At 37.6% G+C, this 26,956-nt stretch overlaps 1 protein-coding gene across 1 annotated transcript in view; it reads right to left on the reverse strand.

Moving 5' to 3' along the window:
- The window catches only part of RAB3GAP2 (RAB3 GTPase activating non-catalytic protein subunit 2), a 110,884-nt gene that overhangs the window by 66,936 nt on the left and 16,992 nt on the right, over positions 1 to 26,956 (reverse strand). Inside the window, 2 exon segments of the mRNA XM_044004566.1 lie at positions 7,372 to 7,495; positions 16,717 to 16,781. Coding sequence (XP_043860501.1) covers positions 7,372 to 7,495; positions 16,717 to 16,781 — 189 coding nt within the window.

Below are 26,956 nucleotides of genomic sequence, written 5' to 3' on the forward strand. Positions count from 1 at the left end.
TTGCCATATTTTTCAGAATCACTGGACTCAGAGCATGCAGGAAGCCCTGAATGTGTGGAGGACAAAGGTCTCCCTGAGCTGACATAATTTTGTTATTATACCCAAGCTGGACTCCCTGTATGTCCTTGGGAGCAAAACAGTTCCAGCTGTCTGTCAGTGAATACTGCTAGAGTAGCTGGGTCTTCTGCAGATAAGGGGACCCTCCTATCTTCATATTTTTTGCAGTTCCCAGGGAAAAGAACCTGGCTTTTGCTGTCACCCTGCTCCTCCCCGTGCAGAGTGGTTTGGTGTCCTATGCCTTTGAAGCACTTTTCCCCCTCATGTTAACACCCCTTGCTGGTATTTTCCTCCTTTTGTCCTGCTTTTATAAAACTGTGAAGTCGGGGCAGCTAGGTGTGCAGTGAATAGAGCACCAGCCCTGGATTCAGGAGGATCTGAGTTCAAATCTGGCCTCAGATACTTAACACTTACTAGCAGTGTGACCCTGGGCAAGTCACTTAAACCCCACTTGCCTCACCAAACAAACAAACAAAAAAACTGTAAATGTCTGTAAAAATTTCGAGTCAATTGGGTCCCATGCAGGTTCATTTCTTTGTAATAAACCTGGTTTTCACAGATCTCATGACATTGTGATTGCCTGTTGACACTAATCTACTGCTTGTATTTACTAAAATGTCAGAAGTAATGTTTCCAGCATGTAAAATAAAAGCTAGTGCTACTTTTAATCTTAAATACTAAGAGTATTGTGACAAGCTTTGGTTTTATTTATTCGTTGGGAGCATTTTTCCTGACAACAGATTGCAGTATTTAGTTGTTCTCAGCCTCAGACACTTGACACTTACTAGCTGTGTGACCCTGAGCAAGTCATTTAACCCTCACTGCCCCCACAAAAAAAAAAATAATAGTTGTTCTTTAGTACCATCTTCTCCTAGATGCTTGCTCAATCAACAAATATTTACTGAACATTTGTGCCAGAGATAATAGTGGGAATATAAAGAAATATAAACGCATAATTTCCTGTCCTTAAGGAGTTACAATATAGTTGCAGAAGATTAAAATATATACTTCAAGGCTTCACTAACAACAACACAAAAGCAACACAGGTTGCCATGCCAAATTCACGGAACAAGTAACTCTAGCAAAGTTCAGTAGATGAGGTCATTATGTGCTGGGGTAGCAGGACTTCATGGAGAAAGTGTGAATAAATGTACAAAGGCAGATTTTGGCATCCTGGATAGGAAATGAGTAATGCTCTAGGGCATGGCCAGGGCATTAGTTTAAAAGATTTAAGATGTATCAGACAAGACCCAGATTAGGAAAGAATTAGTACAGAATTAGGAAGCTGATATCAAGAGCAGTCAAGGATGAAAAGATAACAGTTCAAAGCAGATAGAGATAAGGAGTCAAGAGGTTTGTTGATTTAACAAAAATTAATCAGTACTTACAATAAGTCAGTCACCATGCCAGATACTAGGTTATTAATAAAGAAGGCAAAAATCCTGATCTCAAAAAATTTAATATAGTAGCACTTAACTACGGTTATACCTCACAACTCTGCCCAGGAGCCTCTTCTTTTCTTTCTCTACACTTAGTTGGTGATCTTATCAACTTTCATAGGATTTATGCTCACTTTTTTATACAGATAGCTTCAGTTCAATCACTCAATCCAATAAGCATTTTTTATTAACCACTTACTACATCTACGACACTGTACTAAACCTAGGTGATACAAAGGTAAAATAGCCCCTGCCCTCAAGAAGCTTATATCTGAATGGGGGGAGAAACAGCATGTATATAAAATATCTATATATCCAGTCCTAGATTCTCTTGAGCTGCAGTCCCACTGCCTATTGGACATTTCAAACTGACTGTCTCTTAGAAATAGTAAACTCAAATGGTCCAAAACAAAAATCATTATCTTTTCCACTTCACACTCAAATCCCCTCTCTTTTCCAAAATTCCCTCTTCTGTTGAGTGCACCAAATATCCTTCCAGTAAACCAAGTTCACAACCTTAGTGACATTCCTTGGCTTCTCACTCTCACTCATCCAAATATCTAATAAACTGACAGTTTGTCATCTTATCTCATAACTCTTGCTCTTCTGTCTATCTCTCTCTACTCATACAGTCACCAACTTATTAATTCAGATCCTTATTTCCGCTTAGCAGAACTTTTATAATAATCTCATAATTTGTATCCCCACCTATAGTTTTCCCTCTCCAACACATCCTCTACACAGCATTCAAGTGATTTTCATAAAGTACATCGTTTACTATGTCACTCCCCTACTCAATAAAGTCCAGTGATTCTCAATTACTCATATGATGTAAATTATTTGGCATTTAAAAGAATATGGTTCACTAAACATTCACGATCTGGCTCCAATCTAACCTTTTTAGCCCTTATTATGCATTACTCCCTTTCATGTATTCTATGATACAGTGAAAGTAGCCTTCTTCCTGTTCCTCACAGATAAGAGCATCTTCCATTTCCATGTCTTCACTGTCAATAATATAATAATAATAAATGATAATAGCTAGTATTGACATAGAGCTAAAGCTTATAACTATTTACATAGAGTTAAAGTTTACAAATATTATTTACAAATATTATCTTACTTCATCCTCACACATATCCTTCAAGGTAGATGCTATCATTATTCCCATTTTACAAATGAGGAAACTGAGGCTGACAAAGATTAAGGCCAGAGGGGCAGCTAGGTGGCGCAGTGGATAGAGCATTGGCCCTGGATTCAGGAGGACCTGAGTTCAAATCTGGCATCAGACACTTAACACTTACTAGCTGTGTGACCCTGGGCAAGTCACTTAACCCCAACTGCCTCACCAAAAAAAAAAGAAAGATTAAGCCCAGGGTCACACGTGTTGAAAGTCAAATTTAAACGTGGGTCTTCCAGACTCCAAGGCAAACATTCTATATCCTGTGTCAACTATTCCCTTTTACCATCACCCTTTCTATATGTACATGTTGATTCCCAAAATAGAATGTAAGCTCCTGAAGGCAGGAACTATAATTTTTTGTCTTTGTGTCTCAGCGCCTTGCACAGTGCCTGGCACAGAACAGGTGCACAATATTTGTTAATTGATTTATTTATGGTAGGGTAGAGAAAACAAAAACAAATAATTATAACAAAAACTAGAAAGTGCTAAGTATGTAAATGCTACTACCAAAGATCCAATGAGGGAAGATTGCTACCAGCTCACCAGCTGGAAGAGAAGAAAATTCAAGAAGCTTCATGAAGGAAATGACATCTGAAATTGGTTTTTAAGGATGGAAATCATTTCAGTAGATGGAAAAATGAGATTGTATTCCAGGTGTGATGAAATATATGAACAAAGGCTTAGAAATAAGAGAGAGAATTTAAGGAAGTGCTTGGAGCTATTCACAAGAAGATTATTCAATGACATGGCATGGAAAAAATAAAGATAGGGAGACAAATTAGAAGAAGTAAAGAATTAAACAGTAATACAGACCTGAACTGATTTGTGAGTAGGAAGTTAGGGTGGGGTTGTAAAAGATTTTGCAGAAGTTGCTTGTTGAATGTGAAATATGAGGAAAGGGAGGAATTGAAAATGACCATGTTTTGGCCCTGAGTTTTCCCTGAATGGCAAAATGGTATCAGTGATGGAACTTTGTAATTCAGAAAATGGGAGATATTCTGGAGGGGAAGGTGCACTCAATTTTAGCCATGGCAAATCTGATATATCAGCAGTACATGTAAGTACATGTAGCTAGGTAGCAGTTAAAAATCTGGGCTGGAGTTTTTTTTAAAAAAAAAGGTTGAAACTGGCGCTAGAAATTCACTTCAACTGATAACTGAAGTCATAGGAATAAATAAGCTCACCAAAAGAATACTGAAAACAGAGCCTCACTGAAACACCCATATTTAGAGGGCTGAAGGAAGAAGAAAGGCCAGTAAAGGAGAGAAAAAAATATCAGTTAGATAATTAGAAACTCAGTGTCATGAAAGACAAAGGGTCAAATGCCATATATGTCATAGGGAATGAAGACAGGAAAATCCACTGGATTTAGTGATAAGGACCTTGGAGACAATGCTCTTCACAGAATGACAGCTATGAAACCACATGTCACAAGTTATACAATCGGCATGTACAAGAATATAATATATGTAATATGTTCAGTAGTACTTGTAATATTTTTTTTAAATAAACCATTAACTCAGTCGAATTCTCAATTTAGCAATGGTATAAGGCAGACACTGCTCTATAAAAACTAATTTCCTATCTTTACCCTAAATGTAAATTATGCTCTACTACTAAAATATATCTAATTAGCTCCTCTTTCCTAATAAATTCAATTCAACAAGAATTCATTAAGCACCTACTATGCACTGGGCACTGGTAGATGCTAGGTTTACTAAGATAAAAATGAAAGTCTGCCCTCAAGGGGCTTGTATTCTACTAGAAAGAGAAAACATATCAAAATTTAAGGAAATACAAATTATATCCAAAGTAAATATAAAGTAATTACTCGAACTGGAGTCCATTAGTTAAGGCCTTATTTAGGTTCAACTAAGTTGGAAGGTAGGGTATGTGAAGGGCAGTAACATGAATAATATTAAGAGACTGAATTCAAATTTAGATTTTAGCATCAGTATTCAGTAGGGAAAATTATCTGTAGTTTTCTTTCTCTGTTTTTGCTCATCCTGGGTTTAGGTATTAGTATTTGTTTTGTAAACGTTTTATAATAACTATGATGTCATCTGTAAACAGGAGCATTTACTAATAACATATTTATATAACATTCAATATACAGAGCAATTTCTAAGTCTGGAAATCCTTGATTAGCTAGTATTTTTATAGTTAGTAACACGTAATTTTTAATGACTTAAAATAATCATGATCTCTAAAGTAACTATACATGAAGGGACTAGTGCAAATTCATCTTTTCCTCAAGATGAAGTGATTAACTAATAATTAATATTTATAGATGTGAAGTATATCCCATGAATGTACCCTCCCAACTCCTATGTATACTAGCAGGCTGGGTACCCCTATAGATAGCTATTACTTCTCATTTCAGGATTCTAGGGGACGATGAAAGTGTTGGGAGTTTTTTCTAATGTTATATCTCATGAGCCCCCTACCAGTTTGCTTTTCTTCCTTTGATTATCACTTGATATCAATTATTCAATCCAATTTAATTAGCTTTTAGTTAGGGACAAGGTTGTATAGAAAGAGCAGTTGAGGGGCAGCTAGGCAGCACAGTGGATAAAGCACTGGCCCTGGATTCAGGAGTGTCAAGCACTTGACACTTACTAGCTGTGTGAGCCTGGTCAAGTCACTTAACCCTCATTGCTCTAAAAAAAAGAAAAAAAAAAGAAAAGAGCAGTTGAATATAAAATGTTCCCACCAAAATCTGACATACTTTCCCGTAAGTATGTATAGAATCCAAGTGATTTTTCAGTTTTCTGCTTACTGTCCTCCAGTCAAAGGACAAAGATTCTCTCTCTCTCTTTATACTTTTCTCTGAACAGAGCAAACTGAAATCAGTGACTCCATGAGACAGCGAAAAAGAAAAGTCAGATTAGTTCTGTTACGTTGAAAATAATGACTATAGACACCAGTTTGGGATAGACATATTATTAATTTATCAATATTATGCCAGTAAAGCCTTGGCCACGTCTCCCTAACTTCTCATAGTCTCAGGCTAGGTGGTAGAGAAAGCAGGGAGAGAGCTTCAGCATGCCAGTTAGTGTGAGCAGGAGAAAAACCCTCAAGAGACCCATGTGGTCTCCAAGATAGACAGCATGTGGTCTCAGTGACCAAGGGAGAAAGTGAGAGAGACAGATACCATGTGGTCTCAGAGAGCTAAGGGAGCAAATAAGAACAAAACAGAGAGCATGTAGTCTCAGAGAACCAAGAGAAACCCAGAAGATGCCCCAGAAGTCCTCATGTGACATTTTCCAAGGGCTTTTAAAATTCTCTTTTGATAGAGCCCAGTCATTCTACATTGATCAGAGCTAACTGGGTCATTATACATCAAACAAATCTAAATTGGTTAGCGTCATTCAACTCTATTGGTTGACATGACTTGAAGATGGTCTACATTAAAATAAACTCTAGGGATGACATCAGGGAAAAGAATGCAAAAAAAACCTTCACTCAAGTTGCTCAAGGCAAAGTCCATTATCAGTCCAACAACAATCTAGACAAAACAATCTATCTCCATTCCTTTAGTTCCTAGATGAGATCTGATGAAGTTTCTCAAGGAGAATTCTGGCATGGTTTCTGGAGTTGGGCAGGAGAGGGGGGGTGCGGGAAGAAAGGACTGATCCCTGGGTCCCCAAGAAATCAATTATCAATAATTATTTTCTCACAGAAGTGCCCTCCACTCCTGAGGCCTCTCCCTCTGGCTGGTTCCTCCAAGAACCTCCATTTTAAGAAGGTGGCCCAGGTAAACCACATCTTCCTCTCCAGACTACCCTCCCTGCTTATCTCCATCAGACTTTCTCTCTACTATGCCTCTCTACCAGGTACAGCATTCTTTTATAACTTGTCATCCTCCAGCAGAATGTAAGCTCCTAAGGGAAGAGCTTTCTTTCTGCTTGTCTTTGTATTCTGAATGCTTAGTACAGTGCTTGGCACATTATAATTACTATATAATGCTTATTGAATGACTGATATAGTCCATTACCTATCCCAACTATTTGCAGACCTATTTTCATCCTGGAATAATAGAGAACATTTTTCTACAAAGTTTATGCTATCTCAGAGGTTGAAGCTGACTATAAGCATTTTATATTAAATCCTATTTTGACTGTTAAAGCTTGTCATTTCTTGAGAGCAATGATTGCTTCATTTTTGGCTCTATATCCTCAGAGCTTAGAATAATGCTATGCCTAAGATGGGCCCTTAATGTTTATTAAACTTAATGTATATCTTCCAAAGTCACATATTAGAATTTCAGTGACTAATCATAAATTGAAAACCTTTGCCTAAAACAAATAATTATTTCAGCATATTATGATTTAAAATTAAGGCTGAAGAGATCTCCTACATTACAACAGTATAGGTATCATCAACCTCTAGATCTTGAATGACACAGAGCTAAGCAATACCCATGACTGCCCTGGATACCACCGACATGCCTAAGGTCCATGGAGTAAAAAAAAAGCGAAGGAGATAACCAAAGCAAAAAAAGGGAATACGAAAAGAGTAAAAGGAAAAGAGGGAGAAAAGAGAAAGTAGCATCAACAAATACTTCAAATGAAATAAACTGCACTAGGATCACAAGCATTCAACCACAATCCAAAACTCAAGCCAACAGTATGGATGAAAACTTCACTTGTAAAATTAAAGAGATTTCAATGAAATAAAGAGTATACTTACGCACTAGAAACACAGCTTTTTGTTCCCGAGCTATTACCATGAGATCATTAGTTGGAGATAAGGATAAAACACAATCTTGAAGCCAATATGATTTTTGAGTTTTGCAAGTAGTCTCCTCTTCTTCCTGTGGGGGTGGGGGTGGGGGTGGGGGAGGAAGTAGTTGTTATTTGCAAGCATCCTCAACAGTGATATACTAAATAGGCCTCCTCTCCTTCAGTCCCATGGTCCAAGCTTCATTACCGTTCCACCCATCTACCTATATCCTATCTCCTCTCTAGGCCATATTCTTGACTGTCCAAGGTGACAAGTAGCAAATCTACTGAAATAATCAATCAATGTTTATTTATTAAACACAGTGGCAACACTGTGCTATGAAGAAAGGATAAAAAGAAAGGCCAAGACAGTCCCTGCCTTCAAGGAGCTCCCATTCTGGGAGACAATATGTAAATAAATCAATTAGTCAGTTAATAAGACCAAAAGTAATTCTTAAGTGCTAATTATTTGCCAGGCACTAACCTAATTTTAGGGATACAAAGAACAACAAGCAGTTCACATTCTAATGTTCACATAAGAAATGGAAGGTCATGTCAGAGGAGAGGTATCAGAAAGGAGTGGGTGGATTAGGGGAAGACATATAGGTAACTGAAATATCAAGTGCATGACCATCTTTGTGTATAGTTTACGTGGAGTTAAAGAGTAAGTCATGGTAATGGAGCAGGCTGAGCAACTGCAAAGTTAGGGTATTTAAGGGAGCATCAGTATGTTTGTTGGTATCTCTTTGTATGAGGGCAGGAGCTGAGGTGGAAAGACTCTTAAGATAGTCACTAAACTCAGTGAGGAAGGAAGGAGAATGTATGAGTTAAAGTTCAAGCACTATTGGAAAAGGGTGGTAGGAATACAGTGTCACATGTTAGGTGATAGTGTCAGAAGATGGAAAGGAGTCAAAAAGGAAAAGATTAAAGAAAGAAAATTTCCTAATTACAGAGTAGGCATTCCACAGAGCATAGCGGAAGGGGTAAGCAGATTTGAAGTGTGATGCTGAAGGGACAGGGTTGGGAATTATGGGATTAAGGGACCAGGCAATTGAGAAATGGAGACTGGAGTCTGCATATCAGCATCTAGCTCAAGGTCCTCTTTCAAGGGTCCAAACTCATGGCAGGTGGTGTTATGACCAGTGAGGTAGGTTCACCTCTCAGCAAGCAGGAGCAAGTGGAACTTGGCCTTAAAAGAGTCCAGTCAGAAGGCAGAGGTGGAACTAAAAGGTGTGGAAGAAGTGGGGTAGGAATGCTGGGGGTGTTATGGTGGGAAGTGGCCTCCAGGGAACTAGAGATCCACAGAGAAGGCAGATCAAGAGAGTACAAGGTGGGTTCTGGACAAAGATAGAAGCCAAAAGGAGTTTGCAAAAACACTTCACCTACATTAGGCATTTGATCTTCATAATAGCCCTGTGAAGTAGGTAATACAAGTATCACCATCTTCATTTTACAAAAAATGGAAACTGAAGCTAGTAGAAAGTTCCTCAGGTTTAAACCCTCTGCCATCATTCTTGAATCCTCACTATCTTCATCCCATAAATTAAATCAGCTGGCATTTCTAATCTCTATGATCTCTTGCATCTGACCCTTGTGCTGCGCTGTATTTATATAGCCAGCACTTTAGTTCAGGCTCTCATTATCTCTCTCCTAGATGGTAACAACAGCCTTCTAATGGGCTTCCCTGCCTCAAGTTCCTCTCCACTCCAGTCTATCCTCCACACAGATACCAAAAATTATTTCCCCTAACTTGCACGTCTGATCACATCATTTTCCTACTTAAAAAACAAAAGTCTAGCATCTATCTCTAAGTTAAAATATAAATTCCTCTGTTTACCTTTTAAAACCCTTCAAACCTGGCCCCAGTCTATCTTCCCAGCCTTACTGAACATCACTGTTCCTCCCTTCTTTACTCTGGAATCCAACCAAACTGGCCTTCTCTTTGTTCCTCACACACAGCACTCCATCTAATTTCTCTGAGCTTTTTGGCAGTAACAATCCCTGATCCCTGAAATGTCCTATCACTCATCTTCCCCTCGTAGAATCTTCTCTTTCTTCAAGGCGTAGCCCAAGCACAGCCTTTCTACATGAAGTCTTTCTTTCTTTCTTGGTATCTTATTTTTTTCTTTCTTTCTTGGTGAGACAATTGGGGTTAAGTGACTTGCCCAGGGTCATACGGCTAGTAAGTATTAAGTGTCTGAGGCCGAATTAGAACTCAGGTCCTCCTGACTCCAGGGCCTGTGCTCTATCCACTGAGCCACCTAGCTGCCCCTGAAGCCTTTCTTAATCTCAACGACTAATGCCCTTCTTCCTCACCTTGTATTTATTAACTTCATATTTTTTCTGTATTTACTTGTCTATTTATGATCTCCCCAATTAGAATATAAATTCCTTGAGAGAGATTGCTTCATTCTTTGTATTTCCAGTGCCATTAGGTGCTTAATAAATGTTTGTTGATTCCACTGATCAAGAAGCTTTTATTAAGTGTCTTCTACATGCAACTGATTTATTGTATAATTAAGTTCACTTGCCCAAGCTCGCAAAAGTATTAATAAATATCAGTGACAAGACTTGAAACCAGGTTTTCTGACCTCAAGTCCAGTGGGTTTTTTTATATCCACTAGGAAATGACATATTGTAAAGTAGAAGCCGAAAATATCATATTTGTTAATTGCTAGCTGAATTCTTCAGTCCTCTACTTAAACTTAACACATTTAATTATTTGGATAGATTATTATTCATTCTTCTTGTAGGTTCAAGAGTTATACCATAATAACCTAATTTCAAAACTAATAAAATCTGTTGTTAATGCTCTTGTCCTATTTAATATTCTGTATAATGATTTATGTGGTAAATACTTGTCAACTCAAGTATGGGTGAATCCTTGAATGAAATGAAAATAGCATTTATTAAGAGCTTATATACGCAAACACTTGGCTAAGCAATGGAGATACAAACAGAAGAGGAGACAATTCAATCTGAGATAGGGCCAGATCAGGGACACCTGGTAACAAAAATCCCACAAATGAGTAACTCAAATGACTGTTTCATTACCTCAACAGCATCCAAAATAGTTAAGGACATCTTTGATGTCTGTTGCTAAGAAGGATGTTCAAAGAAACAAATTCGAATCACAGACTACATTTCTATTTCACAAAAATGGGGGAACAAGGGGCAGCAAGGTGGCACAATGGACAAAGCACCAGCCCTGGATTCAGGAAGACCTGAGTTCAGAAACTTGACACTCACTAGCTGTGTGACCCTGGCAAGTCACTTAACCCTCATTGCCCTGCAAAAAAAAAAAATTTTTTTAAATGGGGTAACAGTACTTGGCACACAGTAGATGTGTTTAACAAATGCTTACTGAATGACCAACTGACCAGACCAAAGATTTGTTGATGACTCTAAGCAAGAAAAATCCTATTAGGAAGACAATATTTCTGCATGTCTCCTGTTAGTGGTAGAATTTTTTAAAATGTAGGGACAATATTAAAGAGAGAACAAATTTAGGCCCAAATTTAAATTCGATTTAAAATTTCTTTCAAGTACATGTGTATAGAACAATGTCATAGGAGAGTTTAGTCCCTGTATTTAGGGAACTTAGAGTCTAATGAGGAGCTATAACTCATATAAAAATTAACTAATACAAAATAATATATGCTTCACAAAGGTACAAAATTAAGTTCAACATAAGGTCAATGAGAATAAGATACTTAATAAATGGAGATAACAAGAAAAGCTTCATGGAGGAACTGAGGTGGGCTTTAACTCTACTCCCCAGATGTCTCATTACAATATGGTAGTAACTTTGGGTTCTAGAAGATTAGGTGAGCGAGAAGAACATAAAATCTACCAGGTTCTATAACCTGGAAACCTAACAATATGGGCCTTATGCCATTATGTATGGACTATATGTCCCTTGTCCAAGGATAAGCCAAAGTCTGAAGAGGTTTATCACCAGGCTGGCCAAGAGGGGATTAATATTTTTGGTCAAGTTATAGGGGGATTGCCATCTCAGTGAAGAAAGGACTCACACAGACACAGACACAGATGCAGACAGACAGACAGACAGACAGACACACACACACACACACACTCTTTTTAAATCCTGAGACATTTAACAGGCAAAGGAGGCAAGAATGGACAAGCCATGATAGGAAATGATGGTATGGTGCCAAAAAATACATAGCATGGGGCAGCTAGGTGGCGCAGTGGATAGAGCACCGGCCCTGGAGTCAGGAGTACCTGAGTTCAAATCCGCCTCAGACACTTAACACTTACTAGCTGTGGGACCCTGGGCAAGTTACTTAACCCCAATGGCCTCACCAAAAAAAAAAAAAAAATACATAGCATGTTGGGGTACAGTACTTCTGTGTGACTGTATCGTGGAGTTTGTGGTAAGAAATAGCATAAGTTTGTAAGTCAGAGTAGTACCAGATTCTGCAAGGCCTTGAATGCCAGACAAGGGAGTTTTAACTGGACTCAGTAAGCTACAGGGAATATCTCCCTTATGATCAATCTCAGAGTCTGCAATTCCTTTTGGATTCAGAACCTCTGAAGATTTCTGAAGAGAGTAATGGTATAACCTGATCTATGCATAAGGAAACTTAGCTTGGCAGTAGTACAAATAGACTGGCATTTTCTTGGTTTTCTATAAGCTATAAAAAATGCCTATTTAGGGGCAGCTAGGTGGTACAGTGGATAAAGCAGCGGCCCTGGATTCAGGAATAACTGGGTTCAAATCCAGCCTCAGATACTTGACACTTACTAGCTGTGTGACCTTGGGCAAGTCACTTAACCCCCATTGCCTCCCCCCCCCCCAAAAAAAGCCTATTTAACAGGTAACAAATCCTCTTCTAAAATATTTTCTCTGTTTATGGTGGCATAAAGATGACCCTGAGTTCACAAAAACTATGCCAAAAAAAGATAAGCTTTGGTCAGTCCTACCAAACTATAAGGATTTAAGTGCAGCCCTGCAATGAACTGTACGTCTGTCATCAGAGGACCAGTATAAATAAGTTCAAAGATTTTCATCACAAAGTTGGACACAGGATGATGGACTTTTCAGTTTAAGTAACTCTTTCCCTCCCATCTCCTACAACATGGGTCAGATATCAAAAGGGGACAAAGCCAGGTCTCAAACTGTCTCTTTTAATTCAGCTTCCCGGTAGCCTCTGGCTGTGTTGATGTGGCTTCTTGGTCACTTAAGGCCAAATAAGACACCACTCATGTAGGGTCAATACTTTTCAGAATTGCTGGATATCAGAAGGCTACACAAATACCTTGCCCTGATGAACAGATAATTTCCATAGGAAGAAAAATGGGGCTAGGTCCATGGAAACTAAATATTTCAGTATATTTGTTACATATCCTTTCTATGTTAGGGTTAAGTAAACGTCCTTTAGTTATCTGTTCAATGACCAATGAATGTCTCATTTCATATCACCATCAAACCTAAACTAATAGGATTCTAAGGATTCTAACACCAGACCTGCCCACCATCTATCTCTGAGGACACCAAATATGAGAAGATCTAATAAGGCTAAATACAGGCATGCACAAAATTTCTTTGGAGTTAAAGCCTGAATTCAAGGATACTCATTATCCATTCTATCTCAAATTTCCATGTCCTTTATTTTGCCACCTAGGTGAAGAGGCCTAATCTAATCAAAATATATCAAGTGCTATCTACAAAATATGGAAAGAAACTAAGGAGGAAAAGGACTCATATGTACAAAACTATTATAGTAGGTCTTTTTGTGGTGGCAAAGAATTGGAAACTGAGGGGATGCCCATCAACTGGGGAATGGCTGAAAAAGATCTGGCACATGATTGTGATGGAATACTAGTGTACTATAAGAAATTAACAAGTGGATGACCACAGAAAAACCTGGGAAGACATATATAAACTGACGTAAAGTGAAGAGAACAGAATTAGGTGGCTACTGTACACAGTAACAGCGATACTGTCATAATGATCAACTGTGAAAGACTTAGCCACTCTGATCAAGACAATGATCTAAGACAATCCACCTCCAGAGAGAACTGATGAACTCTGAATGCAGATTGAAGCATGTTTTCTTTTGCTTTTTAAAATGTTTCTTGTTTTGTTTTTTTCCCTTTCACAACATGGCTAATGTGGGAATGTTTGCATGACTTCATTGTTTTTGGAGAATTAGGTAAAGGTGTTCAACAGGGATACTGGGTAGAAGGTCTTTAGGAAAACAGACAGAAACTGCAAAGGATAAAAAGGCATAGAAGGGCCACAATCTCCATCAGTAAAGGTAGTGGCCATTCTAAAGAGATTAGAGACCTAACAAAACATCAAAGTATGTTATTTTAAACACACACACACACACACACACACACACACACATACACAGTAACAACTTAAATATACAACAGACACCAATGTGGGTAAAATACTCATCACTCAGTGCCCTAGGTTTTATAGAAATGCTTTATTTTAGATTGCACATAAACTTTTCCATAGGAAGCAATACTGTGGACTAAAAGCATTAAACATAATTGCTCAATAAAACCCTTACAGTTTTGATCATGATCATGTTATTTTGTTTATAAACTATACTACCATCTAGTAATTTTATTCTGTGTCATGAAACTATAAGCTGTCAAAAAGAATGCTCATAATGAGTAAAACACATATTAGTATTCCCAGATACTACTTCCCTGGAACAGATTCTGAAATTATACATCATTACTGAAGAAAGTCACATAAAATTTAGAATGGTATTATTTCCTAGTGGTGTCTAAGGTAATTAAAATATATATATTAAATGTTGAATTGAAGATTTACATATGCAAGTCCTGGTATCCTTATTAGTTACTAATGAAACAAAAATAACTTCATATAAATTTAACTCCTGTGTTAACATTTCAGGGGGGAAGTCTAAATACAAATCTATGTGATTCAAAATTCTAGAATCTCTCTTTAAAAAAAATAAGACCTCTCTAAGCAGATATCAAGGAATCACTGCAGCTCAAATAAATGAAATAATTTCAAATTTCCTACATCTACCACCTGAATATTTTACTGTTTCTTTGGATTTTAAGTCTAGTTTGTCCATGTACTCACTTCTATTGTTTGATAGTTCAGCAGATGGAAGATTGCAGTAATTTAAACAGAACTGCCAATTATTGAAGATAGGCACACAAGATGGTAAATTATCTTTTTAAGGACAGTTAGGATATTTTTTAAATTAAATTAATAAAAATTCTAAACAAAAAATTTTACTTTTTAAAAGTTAGGTAGTCAGTAATAAAAAGTCTAGTTCTTTAAAGCTTTGAGCAATTATCACTTTAATATAGTAGCATTTGTCAATCACAAACAATTTACATTGTAGATCCCATCCTGCTTACTTACATGATATAGTAGTGCCAATAAATTCCAACATAATAAAAAAGTTGTCAAAACACCTACTGTAACCCAAGTGTTTTAATGTTTAATTATAGAAATTAAAACATCAATACCATTTTTGGGGAAAAAAGGTTTCATAAGTACTTTATCGAATTAGAAAAAAGAACAAAGGGAGATAATGTAACATAACAAGGTTTTTCCTTCCTCTCTTTCTTTTAGAAACAATAAACAGATGGTCCAGGCCAGTAGTGTCAAACTCAAATGGGAGCCATTAAACCCTACATAAAGATTGACTTGAAAACTACATGTTAACATTATCTATGTTGTACTATAATTTTACTTAGTTTGTTAAATATTTTACAATTGTATTTTAATCTGGTTGAGTCTGCACTAGAGAGTATTGGAGAGAGAAGGGGAAAAGGTGTTTGACACATCTAGCAACAGAAGAAGAAAAGTAGGCATTTCTTGAATGATAGGATAAAATCTTTAAAGTTCTTTCAAGGTTGTAAACTACTCTTACCATAATAACCTTTAAGTTCTTTCCAAACAGAGATGTCATCCACTATTTTACTGCATACATAGAAGAAATCAGGAAATTGCTCTCTAAATCCACTACAAATTCATACTATCTAGGTGGCATAGTGGATAGAGCACTGGCCCTGAAGTTGGGAGGACCTGAGTTCAAATCTCACCCCTGACATTTACTAGTTGTGTGAGCCTGGGCAAGTCACTTAACCCCAATTGCCTTAAATATCTGGGGCCATCTCCAGTCATTCTGACATATATCTTGCCAATGGACACAGATGGCTCTGGAGGAAAGAGTGAGGTTGGTGACTTTGCACAGCATTTCCTCACTTAAATCCAATTCAGTGAAAGTCATGACATCATATGATTTCTGTTGGTTTTGTAACTGATGTGGTCAATTATGCTGACAGTTTTCCTAATATTGAACCAGCCCTGCATTCTTGGTATAAATCCCACCTTATCATAGTATATATTCTTGTGATATGTTGCTGTAATTTCTTTGCTGGTATTTTATTTTAAATGTTTGCATTAATATTTATTAGGGAAATTGGTGTATAATTTCCTTTCTCTGTTTTGGCTCTTCCTGGTTCGGTAACAGCACCATATTTGTCTCATAAAAGGAATTTGTTAGGATTCCTTCTTTACTTATTCTCCCAAATGGTTTATATAGTATTGAGATTAATTGTTCTTTAAATATTTGATAGAATTCACTTGTGAATTTATCTGGTCCTGAGGATGTTTTCTTAGGCAATTCACTAATGGATTATTCATAAGCATTTATTAAGCACTAGTGCCAGGAACTGTGCTAAGTGCTTTACCAATATTATCTTATTTGATCCTCACCACAACCCTGGGAGGAAGGTGCTATAACTAATGCAGAGGTGAAGTGACTTGCCCAGTGTCAGATAGCTTAGTGTCTGAGGCTACATTTGAACTCAAGACTTCATGACTCCAGGCCCAGCACTCTATCCACCATACCACTTAGCAACATTATGCACCACCCCTCTTCCTCTCTATCAAGAGGTTTGAAGTACTTCATTTTTTTCTAGTACCAAAATTAGTCATCATACTTAATCTGAGGTCAGCTCCCACTTAGTATTGTTTTTATTTATGTTGCTTTAGTGCTGTTTTCTTTATTCTGCATTATTATTATGTAAAAATCTTTCCATATTTTATTAATTCTTCATATTCATCATTTCTTACAACACTTTCCTTTTTTACAATTCTTTCGTTATATTCACAAATTCAGATACCTCTATAAAACTATGTTGCAGAACAATCTGCACGGCACTCTGAAACTTTGAAGTTCTATTTCAGATACAATTATTAATACTATCGTGTGATTGCCCAAAGTCTTTAAGTTCAAATAATACACTAACAGAAAACATAGACATGTGAATACAGACTTACAGGTTCTTGTGTTTCTGCTTCTTCCCATCCTCCCCAACCATCATCTTCCCAGTTTGTTGATTTACCTATTAACAAAAGATGAAGTTTTTAGATGAAATACATTTATTTAAAAAGTATTTCTTAAAGGTTCAAGGCATTAAGACAAAAAAATCAGAATCTAAAACTATTTTAAAAAATATTTCCAAATGCATGGAACCAAAATTTTTATAAAACTGGCAAAAGGATAAAATTTATGTTAATCATCCTGTGCCAGGTTTTTACTATATGCAATATTCTTCAGTAGACACAATTCACTATGTGTTCAAATCCATTTAACATGAACCACAGTGTAACAGGAATCTACTATTCTTTGGCATTTAATTATATTTAAGGGATATTCAGATAGGATTGTTACAAAGGTAACAATAAAAATCTTAATTAATAAGCCAATTTCTTATTTGAAAAAAAATATTAGAAACTTGAAATGAAAATCTGAACATTTTTACACTGATAACCTGAAGAAATGGTTCTCTTCTACCCAGGTTCAAGAAGAATTTATATTTATCATTTAGAAACATGCCAGGTCTAATGCCTTATTCTTTTGTCTTTTTTTTTTTCACAAATAAGACCACCTGTATAATTAAAAATAAATGCTTAAACAAATTAAATGCTCAGGGGCAGCTAGGTGGCCCAGTGGATAAAGCATTGGCCCTGGATTCAGGAGGACTTGAGTTCAAATCCAGCCTCAGACACTTGATACTAACTAGCTGTGTGACCCTGGGCAAGTCACTTAATCCTCATTGCCCCACAACAAAATAAAGAAAGAAATTATAAGGGCCAGTTACTAAAAGAGTTTAGGGGGCAGCATTACATTGTTGATCCTTTTTACACCAATATAATCCACTTTCCAAAGTAGTATCTTTTACCATTCAAATAACAGTTAATTAGAATATGAATAAAATTATAAATTGTTCATGAGTGAGTCAAAAAAGCAATTTAATAAAAATGGAAATAATATCTAAATTAAGTTACTTATTCAGTGCTATACCACTTAAACTCCCAAAAGTATACTTTGTAGACCTACAAAACAACAAAATTCATATGGAAGAAAAAAAAATAAAAATCTCAAGATACCTACCACTTTTTTAAAATGAGAAGAAAGAGGGGCAGCTAGGTGGTGCAGTGGATAGAGCACCAGCCCTGGAGTCAGTTCAAAAGCCAAGTTCAAATCCAGCCTCAGACACTTAACACTTACTAGCTGTGTGACCCTAGGCAAGTCACTTAACCCCAACTGCCTCAACCAAAAAAGAGAGAGAGAGAGAGAGAGAGAGAGAGAGAGAGAGAGAAGGAAGAGGGTTTGCCCACCAATATCAGACTTCAATCTATAGTACAAAGCAGTAATCATAAAAAAATTTGGTTCTGGTTAAAAAAAATAAGAGCTTAATCATTGCAATAGATCAGGAATTACAAAACATATAGGATCAAATCAACTAGGTTATTACCTAGCATTCAACATACCCAAAGACCCCCAAGTACTGGGTATTTGACAAAACTCTCTGGAGAACTGGACAGCGGTTAGACACAAATTAGGTTTGAATCAATACCTCATAACATATACCAAGAAATGGGTAGATGTAGATGTCTTCTATATCAAAGATCATTTCACAAATTACAGGAAAGAGGAATAAATATCTTTTAGATGTATGGCTAAGAGAAGGGTTAATGACCAAACATAAGATAAAGATCAAAGAAAATAAAACAGACAATTTTGAATACATGATATTTAAAAGTTTTTTGCACCAAAAAAACCAATACAGCTAAGATTAGAGGGGAAAAGGTTATCTAGGAAAAGTCTTTAAAGCTATTTTCTTTGTTAAAGATTATTCCCAAGATTTGTAAGGAATTTATTCAAACTATAAGAATAAGAGCATTCCCCAAATGATAAATAACTAAAGGACGAGAATAGTCAGTTTTCCAAGAAAGTAATCCAAGGAACTAAGGCTCCACATCACTAAAAACTAGCAATTCAGGTTCTACTTCATGACCAATCAGATTGGCACAGCTGACTAGAAAAAAAAAAAGGGGGGGAACATGACGAATGCTGGACAAGTTTCAGGGGAAAAAAAGGTACATTAATTAGTGGAAACTGTGAACTGGTTCAGGTCATTCTGACATTCTGGAAAACAATTTGAAACCATGCCCCCACAATTATTAAACTGTGCATACTCTTTAACCCAGCAATGCCCTCACTATAGCTGAATGAGATCAAAGAAAAAGAGCCATATATAGACTCAATTAATAAACATTTACTAACTGTCTACTATGTGCGGTTGCACTGTGCTAAGCACTAAGGATACAAAAAACAAAAGACAGCCCCTGCCTTCGAGGACCTTTCAATCTGGAGGGGGCAAGAGGGGAGAGGCAGAGACAACATGAAAACAAATATATACAAAGCAAGATATACACAGGATAAATAGGAGATAATTATCAAAAGGAAGGTACTGGAATTAAGAGGGGTTTGGGAGGATTTCTGTAGATGGTGAGATTTTAGTTAAACTTAAAGGAAGTCAGGTAGGTCACCAGTCAGAGTGGAAGTAGGAGAGTATTCCAGGCATAAGGGACAGCCAGAGAAAATGCTCAGAGGCAAGAGATGAAACAGCCAGGAGGCCAATGTCACTGGATCAAAGGGTACGTTTTGAGGAGTAAAGTGTAAGAAGACTGGAAGAGTAGAAGGAAGCTAGGTTATGAAGCGCTCTGAATGACAGAGGATTTTGTATTTGCTTCTGGAGGCAGTAGAGGCTTTCTTTAAAAAAAAAATGGTACTGGTTAAAAAAAATAGTCTAATCACTGCAATAGAGTAGGAGTTACACAATATATAGGATCAAATGAACCATAATAAGTTAGTATTCCTAAGGCTTCCTAGCCATTAGAGTTTATTTAGTAGGGAGGAAGAGACATGATTAGATCTGCCTTTTAGAAAAATCACTTTAGTGGCTGAACGGAGGATGGACTGGAATGGGAAGAGACTAGAGGCAGGCAGACCCACCAGCAGGCTACTGCAATAATCAAGGTGTGAGGTGATGAGGGCCTGCACTAGAAGGGTGGCAGTGTCAGAGGAGGCAAGGGGGTGTAATCAAGAGATGTTTCAAAGGTGAAACTGACAGACCTTGGCCAACAACTCGGATATGGATCAGGGAAAGGGGTGTGTGACAGGCAGTAAGGAGTTCAGGATGACTCCTAGGTTGTGACCTTAAGGGATGGGAGCATGGTAGTTACAGGGAAGGTGGGAGTAGGAAGGATTTAGGGGGAAAGATAAGGAGTTTGGTTTTGGATATGTTGAGTTTTAAGATGTCTATTGGACATCCAGTTTGAAATGTCTGAAAGGCAGTTGGAGATTAAAGATTGAAAGTCAGCAGAGAGCATGGACAGGATAGGTAGATTTTGAGAATCCTCAACATAGAGATGGTAGTTAAATCTATGGGAGCTGATGAGATCACCAAGTAGTATAGAGGGAGAAGAAAAGAGGGCCCAACACAGAACCCTGAGTGATGTCCTAAAAACCTAGCAAGAAGAGAGTATCAAGGAGAGAATAATAAACAGTGTCAAGGGGTACAGAGAGGTCAAGGAGAAAAAAGATTAAGAAAGACATTGGATTTAGCAACTGAGAAATCAATAGTATCTTTGAAGAGAGTAATTTGGTGGAGTGATAAGATCTGAAGTCAAATTATAAGGGATCAAGGAGAAAGTGAGAGGATACAGGATGATGGCTAATGGGGATAGAAGGATCAATTGAGGGTTTTTTTTTTTAAGATAGAGGAGACATGGGCATGTTTGTAGTGTTAAGCAAAAATCATGAGTCCACAAGACATGGGTAGTAACTTGATTTATTACAAGAGAAAGGAACAGGCCCATGGAAACTCCTTATACCAAGAAGCCTGTAATACAGACAGGGACTTGGATATTTATGGAGTACAGCAAAAAAAGGGAGGTCTCATGGGAGGAGTGGTGGGCAATCCCTTTCCCAAATGGGAGTGGCATGGGAGGAGGAATGGAGAAGAGGGGGAGGAGGAGTGAGAGGAAGCAGGAGGGCTTAGGAACATCAGACCTTGGAAGAAGGATGCTCTGCTTATCTGAAAGGGTCCCACCTGCACAGTTTAGCAGTCTGGGCAAAGTGGCTGGAGCCAGGCTTGTAGTTGGCTCAGTTTCCAAGGGCACTGAAAGTTTAATAGAGTTCAGTCACAAATGATCACTCTTATGTTAGTGGGGGGAGGGGGGAATCTCATCTCTGGAAAACAGGGCAACTCAAGGAAACAAGTTCAGGGGGCCCCTCCACGGTAGGCAGTTGAAAATGAGCCAGTAGACAGGGAGAGACTGAAAATAAGTGAAAGTGTGAGGATGACAGAGGGGGCAATCTGTTGAAGACAGTATGGTAGGGGTTGGCCTTAGTAAGGAATAAGGCCGTTTCATCATGTGAGACAGGGCAGAAAGTGGCAGAGAAGGCACCTGAGTGATAGGAGATGAGCAAGAAGGGAAGAGAGGAAGTTTACAGTAAATGGTTTCAGTTTTTTCTGTAAAACATGAGGCAAGTTAGGCAAGTTAAAACATGAGAGAGTTAGGGAAGAGTGAACTATGGGAGAGTTGAGAAAGGGTAAAATGGAGCAGAAGAGCCACTGTGGAGCATGGTACATAGTGAGCTGTTCAGGGACATATATAGTAGGATTGCCTAGCAGCAGTGAGGGTTCAGTTGAGATTGTGTAACAAATTTGTAGTAGACTTAAGCAAAGGCAATGAACACAGGGAGTAGTCCAAGGATGAGGCTTGGCTGGGTATAACTGGTCATGTGATAAGAAGGCTAGCAATTCTAGAGGAGGACAGTATAGAGTTGAATTGATTCACCAAGGAATCAAGATGAGGAGAAGAGGAGAGTGGCTAGTACAGAGGAGACAGCCTGGGAGAGAACTGAACAGTCAAGGGATGGAGGTCATGGTGCAGATGAAAAGTACAACTATATAAGAGAAAGCAGAGGGAAAGGTGAAAAGCCAACAGATTATGATCAGATTAGGGGATTTCTTGAATGGAAGTGATACATTTGTGAATGATGGCAAGATCAAGGGTATAATCATCTTTGTGTGTGGACTGAGGTGGGGTGGAAGAATAGCTTATGAGAGGTAAAAAGGCTGAGGAACTGAGTGGTTAGGATATTTGAGGGAGAATCAATATGTATATTGAAGTCCCCTAGAATGAGGGGAGGAGTGAAAAATTGTAAACCTGGATTGAACTCATTGAGAACAGAAGGGAAGTGTCCTGAAGGATCTGTAGACAACAGCTACCAGGATTTTGGTTTGGTGATTGATATAAATAGCATGAACCTCAAAGGAAGAGAGGTTACTGAATGATAGAGGAAGAGGAAAAACCTGGAAGTAGCAATGGGAGAAAGGAATATTCCAATTCTCCAGCCTTGAGGAGAGTGATGGTGCAGCCCGTATTGGAAAGGGTGGCCAGAAAAGCTGTGTCATCAAGGAGAAACCAGTTTTCACTAAGAGTTGTAGACAGAAATAGTGGGAAAGGAATAGATTTATGAGTATAAACATCTATTACTGATAGGCAATCTTCTATAGATATCAACATATAAAAATAATGCCAGAGCTAGCCAGGACCTTAGAGGTCCTTTAGCTTAACTACTTACATATAAATAAACTTTCTTGTCACAACTTTTTCACTACTGCACTCTTTTCCACCCTTCTCCAAGTATACTCTCAGGACCTATCATTTCAAGGAAATCAGGAGTGGTTCATCATTAGGAAAAGGCAGGTGATCTCTGTAGTAGAACTGGCAGATATATTCATAAGAATTTAGAGAACAGAAGTATTAATGAACTGGAATAGTATGGAAAAGTTTTGTTGAAGTAATTGACTTGTTCTAGGGTTTAAAAGTATTTTGATACTTTTAAGAGAAATGGGGAACACTTTCTAGATGGAAAGGAGGTCACTTTCTAGGCAGAAGAGATAGCAAGAAAAAAGGCATAGAAGACAATAACAAGGCAGATGTATCAACATTCGATTTTCAAATGACCTGTATATCAAATTCAGTAATTCTACCTCCACCGTATGCCCCAATCTAAACACCACAGAAGTGTAACCTTGAAAGATGCTTTCTGTTATACAGATATGAAACTACTGAGTTATCAAGTTACTTTTATCTTCAAACATTACACTTAACCTATTGCCTTCTTTTCTACAGCCTTCCTTCATACCTATGGAGGGTTAAGGGTGGAATTTGGATCATATTTTCCCATAGAAAAGAATGACATAAGTAATGTTTTTTTAAACCATAAATATTAAAAAATTATTGGTTAACCACTGTTGAAATAATATTTCAAGAACGTTATAGACTAATAGCCTTTTGGGGGACAGCCTGAGAACTTCACCACCATTTATAACATCTGCTTCTATGAGAAAGCTAGAGTTCCAGATCATCAAAGTACAACTGAGTTTCTGAGAGCACAACCAATTTGTAAGGTAAACACTGCCTGTATCAAAGTTTTTATTTCTATTCAGTCCCACTGACATAATTTCCAGTCTCCTGACTGCAGTTGAGAAACATCTGATTCTGCCTCATTAACACTTAACATCAGCTGCTGGAAGGTGTTGGAATCCTACCACTTTGTTTTTTCCAGGTTATTTCTTGTTTAAAGACTACCTGAGAACTCAATAATGTTCTTTAGAAATAAAAACCAATGGCCAGATAGATTAAAAAGTTCTTTTCCCAGTTTTTCTAAAATAGGTATTATAGGTATCTATAGCCATAGGTATTCTTTAACCATTAACATTAGTAATACTTAAATGCCTGTGGGGTCAAAAAAAATCATGAAAAAGCTGAAAGGAAGAAATTATTAGAAATTATCTGGGGTAACCTCTAACCTAAGTATCCATATCAACATGTTCAGTGAACGTTAAAAAATTATGTACTATTGACATAAAATGGAAGACAGCTTTTGAAGATTGTGAGAAGGTCTAAATGATCTGTCCATTTAGGTTTTCAAATATTGCTGTGAATTTTATTGTAAAGTCTATATATTCTCACAAAAAAAAATATTACTAAAGCTAATTTGCTTTGGATATATAGTCCTTGAGATAGATGAATAAAAAAGACCCTGGAATACAGAGACTCACTATGATAGCAAATAGTTTTAAGGTAGATTGATATTTCCACTTAGCAATTAAGTTCTCCTTTGCAACACTTTCCCAAATGCAGGATCTCCCTTCTACCACTGGATCATTTCCCACAACTAAGGTTTCCAATCCCCTTCAAACTTCCAACTTCCAGAATATGGGTCCCCTTCCTTTATGTTGCTAAAAACAACTATTTTATCATACTTTTTCACTAGGTTCCATCTAATATATGATTCAAAGTATTTAAGTGATTGCTTGCTATGTGCCCAGAAGTTTAATAAGCAATGTAGTAATGTAGGGGAGACATGAGGCTGATACAAAAGAAATATAATCCTATATAGTTCTGTCCTAGAGAAATACAACTAGCTGAAAAAACTTACAAACATGACAAAGGTTAGGGAATTAAAAATAAATAAAATGAAGAGCTAAATTCTGTGGTACAGAAAGAGTCTCAAAATGCCAGTCATCTATTCCACCAGTGAATCTTAAAACACTAAATGATTGGGGGGGCGGCTAGGTGGCGCAGTGGATAAAGCACCGGCCCTGAATTCAGGAGTACCTGAGTTCAAATCCGGTCTCAGATACTTGACACTTACTAGCTGTGTGACCCCGGGCAAGTCACTTTACCCCCATTGCCCCGCAAAAAAAAAAACAAAAACCAAAAACCACTAAATGATTGATCTCTAAATAAGCCATCATTACACATCCCTTCTCATGGGTTAAAAAGGATTATCAGAAGGAAAGAGAAGACTGCTCTCCTGTCACAACTGCTTTTCACATCAGCATTTGTTCCCACCCTTCTCCAAATACACTTTCATAATATTTCAGGGAAATCGGGAAATCAACTTCTCATTTGGAAAAGGCTAATGAGCCCTGGTAAATACTGATGAATTGGAAGCTTTGTTGAAGGAACTTTAAGAGAAATGAGGAACACTTTCTAGAAGGAAGAGATAGCATGAAAAAAGGCACAGAGGACAGAATCATAAGCTAGATGTGTACAGGGACCAGCAGGAGCAGAATAGAAGGTACACATGGGAGGTTAGGGAAAGATAAAAAAGGACAAGTTGTAGCCTGATTATTCTGGGTCTTAAAAGACTTGATAAGGAGCTGATAGATAATAGGATACAGTTCAGGGCAGGAAAAAGCCAAACAGCTTTAGTATACTACATACTAGCAGCAGTTGTCAGAAAGACTTCAACATGAAAAACCAAGAAGCATTACAAAGTTTTTGTATTAATCAAGGCATAATTCAATTCAAATAAGCAAACATACATTTATTAAGAGTCTACTATGTGTAGTACACACTAAGCCAGACTTTGGGATGCAAATACAAAAACAAAATAGGTCTTGCCTTCAAGGAGCTTACACTGAAATGGGAGAGAGAAGCAATGGGGAAGGAAGGAAGGGAAGAGACTACATATGTACAGAAATAAGTACAGTACAAGGAAAACTGAAGAGGGGAGGGTTTCATAAAGGAGGTAGCACTTAATACCTGTATGATCTTGAGCAAGTCACTTCAACCTCTCTGTGCTTCAGTTTCCTCATCTATAAAATGAGGGAGGACGTTGGACTAAATAAGTGGTGTCAAATTCAAATAGAAAGGCAGCCACCAAGCTTCATATTGCCTTAGAAAACCAAATATTAACATTATCGATGTTCTACTGTATTTTTATTTTGCTAAATATTTTCCACTTAAATTTTAATCTGGTTCAAGCTGTATTAGGGAGTGTTGCAGGCCTCCTCCACAATGCTGAGCATTTTTGACATCTCTGGATATAATCTAAGGTTCCTTCCAACTCTATCTATGAATGTTATTTTAAAAGCCTAATCCCCCCAAAAAACAATAGAGTTATATTTACTCCTTTTTTTTTTGGGCAATAAGGGTAAGTGACTTGCCCCAGGGTCACACAAGTAGTTAAGTGTCAAGTGTCTGAGGCTGGATTTGAACTTGGATTCCTCCTGAATCCAAGGCCAGTCCTTCACCCACTGAGCCACCTAGCTGCCCCCTATTATATTTATTTTTAAATAAGAAAATGGCCCAGGATGAAGACTAGAATTTTAATGAAGTCAGCAAAACCAAACCAACATTCAAATCATTCTGAAATTGTATCTGTCCTCTATTAATACAAGTGTTCTTTTGTAAGAAGTCAATGACAAAGTGGTCACACTGACAAGTTCAGGGAACAGCATATATTTTCTACTGGTTAAGTCTATTAATAGACTAAGTGCTTCTTTATGCTTATTGCATTCACTTCATGATTCATATGTCAGAGGTTATGTATTCAATATCCCTGTTACTTTTAAAACAGACATTGCAGAAGCATATTGGCTCAGGACAGTACTCCAGTTATAAACAAAAAACAAGACTATTTCCTTTAAAGACACAAGCCTTAATTTTGTTTTATTTAAGTGCCTTGCATCTCATTCCCAATGCAACTCAATGACAGAAACGACAATTGAGAATACTAAAGTAAATGCAAGATGATCTGACTTTGATGCTCTCTATTTATTCCTATTCTTGGGCCTCCCACTTCGTAAAATTACTTTTGTCTCAATTTTAACTGTGCTAATTTAAACCACTCGAAAATAAATCTAAAATCAAAGATAGGGGCAACTAGTTGGCGCAGTGGATAGAGCACTGGCCCTGGAGTTAGGAGTACCTGAGTTCAAATCTGGCCTCAGACACTTAACACTTACTAGCTGTGTGACCCTGGGCAAGTCACTTAACCCCAATTGCCTCACTTAAAATTGGGATTTGCCCATCAATTGGGGTAAGGCTGACTAAACTATAATATGTGACCACTGGAGTGACACCCCCTGCTGGAGAGATACTGTAGGAAAGCTCTGCCATGAGGAGAAGGTGTCTGAGGGCAAGCCATGTGGCTTGGAAGGTAAGTTCCTTGGTGTCAGAAGTGACGTTTGATGTTTCCGGTTTAGAGAGGAGGCTTATGGGACGAAGAAGGGGTGAGGCTCTCTCTCTTTTTGTCAGGACCTCGTGGAGAGTGGTGTGAGAAATGCTGGCTCCCTGAGATGGATAGATGTAGGCATCTAGGCCTCTTTCTCTCTCTCCACCAAATTCTTATGCTCCT

This window comes from Dromiciops gliroides, chromosome 4, assembly GCF_019393635.1.
Source record: "Dromiciops gliroides isolate mDroGli1 chromosome 4, mDroGli1.pri, whole genome shotgun sequence".
Taxonomy (NCBI): Eukaryota; Metazoa; Chordata; class Mammalia; order Microbiotheria; family Microbiotheriidae; genus Dromiciops; species Dromiciops gliroides.